The sequence below is a fragment of the Triticum dicoccoides genome, chromosome 5B (genome assembly GCF_002162155.2).
Source record: "Triticum dicoccoides isolate Atlit2015 ecotype Zavitan chromosome 5B, WEW_v2.0, whole genome shotgun sequence".
Lineage (NCBI taxonomy): Eukaryota > Viridiplantae > Streptophyta > Magnoliopsida > Poales > Poaceae > Triticum > Triticum dicoccoides.
The window spans coordinates 328,466,016-328,473,049 of record NC_041389.1 but is presented as its reverse complement, the minus strand read 5'-3'; the positions used below and the strand labels follow the sequence as shown (position 1 = coordinate 328,473,049).

Genomic DNA, 7,034 nt, shown 5'->3' with positions numbered 1-7,034 from the left:
CTAGTTTTTCACAACAGTTTATAAATAATTACAACAAAATTCAGCAACTGCAAGCTGAGCCTGAATCTCTTCTTAACTAGCAAAGAATTTATTGAAAAAGCAAATGAGACACTATCAAATGGGCAAGTTTGGCGATGAAGGAACAAAATTCTTTCATGCCGATGCCACCATCATGTATAGAGAAAAACTTGTCACAAGTTTGCATGATGGAAGTGTAGTCACGTACTCCCTCCATTCCCTTATACAAGGCCATTATGAAAAATACATTTTGCATCTATACAAGTCCACTAACAATAATCGAGGCAAAAATTAATAATGTTTTATCGTACTAGCAACTTGTTTAATAGTTTCATGCATGCAGTCATAATGACACTGTGCTACTTCCTTCTCATTCCTTTCTTGTATGCATACAGACGTATTAATGATCCCGGTTAACAAAAAGAAAAGTTGGTTTGCAAAGCAGTCATTAAATTTTACCTTGGTACCTGTAATTATTTCGGCTCAGTGGGTAGTCTAACACTGTGAGCCGAAATCTTTTGCAAACCTCCATAAATATAATTAGAAAGATTTCGGCTCATACTAGGTTGCAAAAAGTAATGTTAGATGGCTTTATCAAGACAATAATCATTCAAGACTGCTTTGCCGGGGCTTTTAAGTACTCCCTCCGTTCCAAAATAGATGACTCGACGTGTACTAACTTTACACGTCGAGTCATCTATTTTAGTAAAGTTAGTACAACGTCGAGTCATCTATTTTGGAACAGAGGGAGTAATAAGTATCTCCACTTGCCTTCCTCGAACTATGCTCATACTCAAAACAGAAGGAAGAATTAATGTCCAAGGCTAAAGCTCTGACAGTGTTGCACCGTCTTTTTCAGCTCTCACTTTCAGTGCAAGCCTGTGAGTTGCTTGATCTTTAGCAGCTGACACAAAATATCTTAGAAACTGGGGAAAAAAGGATTGTTCATATCTTGTCTTCAGCTAAGGCCTGCACGTCTCTAACAAGACATACTGAAGTTCATATCTTTTTTGGGTGACTATGGAAATCATCCTGTCAACGTAAGCATGATGGTTTCTTTTGTTCGATGCCGAAGGATCGCCTAAACACCAGGGAATTCCGTACTTATTTAAGTCCGAACAAGGATCTCCTTTGGCAATCATCAAACGAATGTTGCGATCTCTTGCGACAATATTGGGCCATGAAGAGTAGTGATTCCATCCCATGAGTGTCCCTTCCATATATTGCAACATGTCAAGGGTCAATTGGTTTCACCAAAAAAAAGAAGAGTCAATTGGCAGTCCCGTCCTTTTTCTTCAGTGAAAAATGTTATTCTCATGTGCTGGCTGGAGTATTTGGAAGTACCATTCCAGCAAGTTTAGTCAAGATTACCCACTTTTGCCTGCCCTTTCCACATGATTGTTAAGTGACTGTTCTGGATTTAGGGAATCAGTCTTTTACATCGTTGGTTAGAATTGCGGCCAACATGACGTCTAGAATGAGCACCAGAAGTTTCACTGGCTCCTATGAACTGGGCCTAGAATTTAAGAAATTGGAATAGGATTTTGGCTACCACAAGAATTTGATATCATAAATACCAAACTTAATAGTACTAGTGAGTTGTATATATAGAATTGAAAGGAAAGAACTGTCCCGTCAACACACCAAATTAGCGAACACTGGAATGAGATAACTTGGTTTACATGGCAAGAGATAATACGGGTCAACAGTAAATAGTGTGCCACAACAATGAGCATTGCACACGACCTGGAATGGAGCTGACCGTGCCAAAAATTATATCCGGGAAACAGACCTTCAATCAAACAACTAGATAGAAATAAACACTGGACTGGAGCAGCCTTTCCTGCCTCGTTCGTCAAATGTCTCCCACCCAAGATTATACACACACGGCCAAATATATGTGTAGCCAGACTCGCCTGCGACCACATACCGTCCAGCCAATCATTTGTACATTTCACCTCTTCATTCACTGGGGGCCTGCGGGTTTTCAGTTAGTGTTAAAACGAGTTCATGGGAAGAAACGTGAACACAGAGCATAGGAGCAGATAAAATAAATGGAAAATCGGCATAACAAAATTCCCGTAACAAATGATATTCTTCCAACATCATCCATCTTGGAACAGAATAAAGCAAATTATGTACAATCTCATAACAGTAGCAAGTTCATTCCAGGGAAATACTATCAATATGTCAATTTCAACACACGGTTCTCGTTTTCTTGTAAGCACAAAGAGGCAACACACAACCTGGGTGACAATGTTTTCAGGCGCTTAAGAATTTGTACAGTTGTATTAGTTGGCTTTGGAAATTACATTCTCGGCTCCCTAAACTGGAAATAATTTGCACAATCAGTTCTTTCTTCAGGAGTTTCCCGATATAACATGCTGACAGACATGATCTGGTGATTCTATCAGTGATAGCACCACCCAGTTGGTCCTGACACCCAGGTCCATGCAGTGGCTCCAGCAGCCACGGCTCGCTTAGTACATGCATGAGTGAAGAAGCTAACCTTCTTGTATGTTGTTCCTCCCAGAAACTGCAAGTCCTAGAGGTGTTTGATCAAATGATGGAAGATGGTGTGGAAAGACAAATGAGAAGGCATAGTTTAAGTAACCATGTCTAGAACGCAGGAGAAGGCTACCTGCCCAAAACAGGGGGATGGGGTTATAGAACATAGCATTCGATAGACAAGAATATATATATTGTGGTGATTCTAGCAAACTAGCTCCAACAAGAGTGTGAAGCAAACCGTACAAACATCTTTGAGATTCAAGAAGTAATCCCAGATACACCAACCAATCCCTCTCCTTTTCCTCATTGTGACAATGTGCATGACATATGTTCTCAATACTAAAAGAATCATTCTAACAAATTCGTAGCATATTGGTCTACATTGATCCTGAATGTGCCAATTGTTTCCGTTGGTGCAGCTGAACTTAAGATCAGAAGAACTTGTTTTAGTGTTGAAACCACTATAAATCAGATTAGTTTACACACGGTTGATCTGCTGGCCAACTCTTCATGGGGCTAGTTGCCAACAGGTTCCCCCACCACCCTCAGATAGATGTCAACCTAGAATGCCAGTTCATGTTTTAATAAGATCATATGTGATCTATGTCTTGGCCAGACCCAGAAAAATCTAATGAATACAATTGCATGGATTAATCTCTTATGGTACATAATATGCAGTTAGTTATTGACTGCATCTATGCACAAGATTTAAGATATGTGTTGACCCATAAAATTTGAGATCACTTCAATTACCAAACTCAGCAAGTGATTAGCAAGCGTTAGTCGGATGGACGGAAGAACATAATACATTACAATATCAAACAAAGGATAAATTAATGACCTGATCACAATGCCATTTCAGCTTGCAGTGCAGCAAGCTCATCCTCCTCAGCCGACGCTTTCTGCGGAGCAGGGCGAGTTGGTTGCGCCTTGCCTGGCACGGTCGTCGTATGAATAGGAATAGTTACAACAGGCTCCAGTAGTTGGGATTCCAATTCTGCTCCCTCCAACTCTTCCAGCTCCGCTTCCAGTTCATCCTGTCAAATTTTCAGCGTGGTAGGTATTAAATGCATCAGAACAAGAATGAAATCTAAACCCCAAGATCATAAATCCTACTCCATCCGTTCCTAAATACAAGTCTTTCTAGAGATTTCAATATGGACTACATACAGATGTATATAAAGATATTTTAGAGTGTAGATTCACTCATTTTGCTCCGTATGTAGTCCACATTGGAATCTCTAAAAAGACTTATATTTAGGAACGGAGGGAGTAATTGGCTAGTGAGTTACCTCGTCAAAATCAGCAGAAGCTCCAAGAGGAGATGACAGAGCATCTTGTATTTGTTTCATGTTTTCTGTCTGTTCATTAATTTCATCCATAGTCTTGTCGACATCGTCGATATTTCTGTAGCACAAAGAAAAATGTTCATCTTGAGACCTCAATTCCATGAAACAATTAGTGGAGAAAATCCTAAATTAAAATGGATCAATACTCACGTTGCTTTTTGCATTGCTTTCATAGCTTTAGCTCCAGTCCTCAATGCATCAACAGTCTCTGTCGTAGCTTTAGCAGCTTCTAACATGATCATCTATATAACAAGATCAACATTGTGAAGATACATGGATGCAACAATCAGGAAAAAAACATAGTCAGAACTAGGAGGTAACCTGATCATGGATTCTCAACTGGAAATTCCCAAGCTGCTCAATTTGCTGCTCATAAAGTTTTTTCCTCTTCAATGATTGGATAGCCGCTGGTGAAAAACAGTGATTCAATTGACACACAGTATTTCTGCAGTTTTGTAATACTCTATTCTACATTACATAATAATGAAGGCCAGATAACATCCCAAGGTAATCACATTTTCTCAACTGAAGAAGAAAGAGTGGACAGAATCAAAATGAATAAGCTGTAATTAGCTACATGAAGAATCATCACTGCTTTAAGTAAAATGACGGTAAAGGCTGGCTGCCATAAAACACTAAACAAAACATGCACCTTATACACATTGGATCAAAATGCAGAAACATAGATATCATTGCAAAGTAGGACCATGGCATGTGTATAGCAGAAGTTGATTACCATTTTACTTTGAGAAAAGCATACTGCCTCCAATCAACAGGAGGGGGGTGTGCTATGGTGATCAACCATACCTCTTTTATTCTTTGCTTTTGAGAACTCCTTGGCCCTCTCAAGCTCAGCACCTGCTTTTTTCTCTAACACTTTCTCTTTCTTCTCCAGCATATCAAGAGTCTAAATAAATACATAAAAAGAGTGAGAATTTTAAAATGTTTATATATAATAGGCATAAAAAGTGTCCAAAATCTATTGTAACGCTAGGATAGTTCACCACTAGATCAGCAAATAGAGGCCATCTTCCCTCCTTATAAGAGGCTAATAGCTTAACGTTTGCAACTTCAGAAGCAGACTATGAAAGAAAAGACAGGATTTTATTAATCATACAAAGTTTGCACACCAAATAAAGTTGGACGAAGCTGAAATCACAAGAGAATTCCTACACACTAAATTCCCCATATACCAAGACAGAAAATTAAAGAGATAGTTGATCAGAAACTGCCAATGCGATACAAAATGGCCGTCAGAATCTTAATCGTGCATTCAACAACTTAATTATACAGGCTAGCAAGATTAACGACCTCTTTAATTCAGGACGCGCTGATCCAGTCAACGTCAGCTGAGAAGCATGGCAGTTGCGAACAATTTGCATGGCAATTTATGTTTGCCAAGGACGGCAAGTTTAGTTGGAGAACATGGCAAATCTGCTTCAGTCTATTTTTTTTGGACAGAATTTGCTGTGTTTGCAAACTAAAGTTGCCATAAAAACATTCGATTTGCTACCCCCTCCCAGCGAACGTTCTCCAGTTAGCATTTCCTTTAATTTATCCGAAGTGTAGCCGGCATAATAAAAACAAAACGGTAGACTTGACGCCTCACCTCGTTTAACTTATCCAAAGTGGCCAACGCGCCGGCGTTGGCCTGCTCCTTGGGCTTCCCAAATAACCTGTTGAACATGGTGGCACCTCAAATATGGACTCGGAACCTGCAACACGGAAGCATAGTAAGAGGTATAATCATTCACCGGACAATTATGAGAAGAGAAGCTCGAAGAAATCTGGTGCGCAGCAGCGCGACTAGCAAACAAACACAAGCTCATGACTCACAATCTGGCATTAAGACGCAGCACTTAGATCACTAAAGTAGAGATCTAAAAGGTCTTATATTAGTTTACAGAGGGAGTCAATCCTAGATGGCAAATTCGCCACTAAAACCAGCGTACATAAATACATAACCCACGAGCTAGGAAATCGCTTGGGCGCAAAGTAATACAGTAGTATGTATTTCCTTACAAAGACGACGGCGATGAACTAGCAGTTGCGATTTGCGACTACAATCGTAATAGGCGCAGCTAAACCCAAAAGCATCAGCGAAAACCGAGCCAGGAAGTACCACGACCCGTACCCCGATCCGATGAGAAACCAGCCGCCTAGTCACGATGAACCGACGGAGAAAGAGAGATGGGCGCCGAACCAGGGGAGAGGGGGGTAGGGGCGCGGATCTGGCGAGAGCGGAGAGCGGGCGCTTACCGGATTCGGCGACGGAGGAGTCGAGATTGGGGTTGGCTGGCTGGCTGGCGTCCGGTGGGATTGGCTGCGGGGGTGGGTTGGGTTGGGATTCTGTTTAGGTTTCTGGTTGGGGAGACGAGGGGAAGAAGGAAGGAAAGGGAACGAGTCGAGTTGGAGGCCACGCGGACGGGGACAGCCGCGTGCCTGCGTACCCCACACGGTGAGCTGAAAGAGTAGGCTAAGCAAACGGAACGCACCCTCAATCAATTTCCCTGTTATATTAGAAAAAAAAAACTCAAAGACTATACAGCAGACGTCAGGTTTTTAGAAAATTCAAGCGAACGTCGCTCCCGTCGTTGGATAAGACGCACAAATCTTGGTGTTGGAGGAATCGTCACATCACGTGTTTAAAGCGTTCACTCTAACAGACGTCCAGATAAACGTTTTAGCCTCACCCACTCGCCCACTCTCTCATTTCCTCCATAATCCGCCGCCATGGTGATTCCCTCAAGGAGAATAGCCGAGGTGGCGCTCGGCTACAAGCTCCTAGCTGGAGCGGCCTCTGGAGGAGAAGGCTAGTGGCGATCGAGCGCTTGCGCGTGAGGTATCTCCAACCCACTTCTGCAAGGTGTTCTTAGTAACAGAGTTGGATTAACTCACCATCCCTGATGCATTCCGTCAACATCTTGAAACCATCTCACGGTATATCGTTCTGAAGACGAGCAACAGATGCAATTGGCAGATCAGGCTCTAGGATGTCAATGGGAAGGTTGTCATGGATCAAGGGGGGGCAGGGTTTGCCATTTGCTCACCCGCTGAAGACCGGCCACTTCCAGAGGTCCTGACCTACGATGCTTTCAAGGTACTGTCTTCGATCGTTACTGCGCAGAGGTGCTCATGAAGTGTGGCCAGCATGAG

At 42.0% G+C, this 7,034-nt stretch overlaps 1 protein-coding gene across 5 annotated transcripts; it reads right to left on the bottom strand.

Annotated features, from left to right (window-relative positions):
• Positions 1-1,604: 1,604 nt before the first annotated feature.
• LOC119308713 (vacuolar protein sorting-associated protein 32 homolog 2) lies at positions 1,605-6,280 on the bottom strand. Of its 5 annotated transcripts, none has more exons than XR_005150253.1 (9): positions 6,138-6,280; positions 5,488-5,593; positions 4,686-4,785; positions 4,200-4,285; positions 4,029-4,120; positions 3,822-3,936; positions 3,371-3,566; positions 2,528-2,659; positions 1,605-1,995 (listed from the first exon to the last, which is right to left on the bottom strand). XR_005150253.1 is itself a non-coding variant. In XM_037584849.1 (9 exons), the coding sequence occupies exons 2-7, from the start codon at positions 5,563-5,565 to the stop codon at positions 3,375-3,377; spliced, it is 663 nt and encodes a 220-aa protein (XP_037440746.1). In that variant the 5' UTR covers positions 5,566-5,593; positions 6,138-6,280; the 3' UTR covers positions 1,605-1,995; positions 2,528-2,554; positions 3,371-3,374. The 5 variants fall into 5 exon arrangements, 3 of the variants coding, with proteins under 3 accessions (XP_037440746.1, XP_037440744.1, XP_037440745.1); XR_005150254.1 differs by having other exon boundaries at positions 2,528-2,655; XM_037584849.1 differs by having other exon boundaries at positions 2,528-2,554.
• Positions 6,281-7,034: the final 754 nt, after the last annotated feature.

Excerpts from the sequence above, each read along its gene's own strand:
- LOC119308713 (XM_037584849.1), bottom strand. The coding sequence starts at position 5,565 with ATGTTCAACAGGTTATTTGGGAAGCCCAAGGAGCAGGCCAACGCCGGC. Across the intron at positions 4,786-5,487 it reads CTTTGGATAAGTTAAACGAG|ACTCTTGATATGCTGGAGAA; the intron begins GTGAGGCGTCAA and ends GTATTTATTTAG. Across the intron at positions 4,121-4,199 it reads AGTTGAGAATCCATGATCAG|ATGATCATGTTAGAAGCTGC; the intron begins GTTACCTCCTAG and ends CTTGTTATATAG.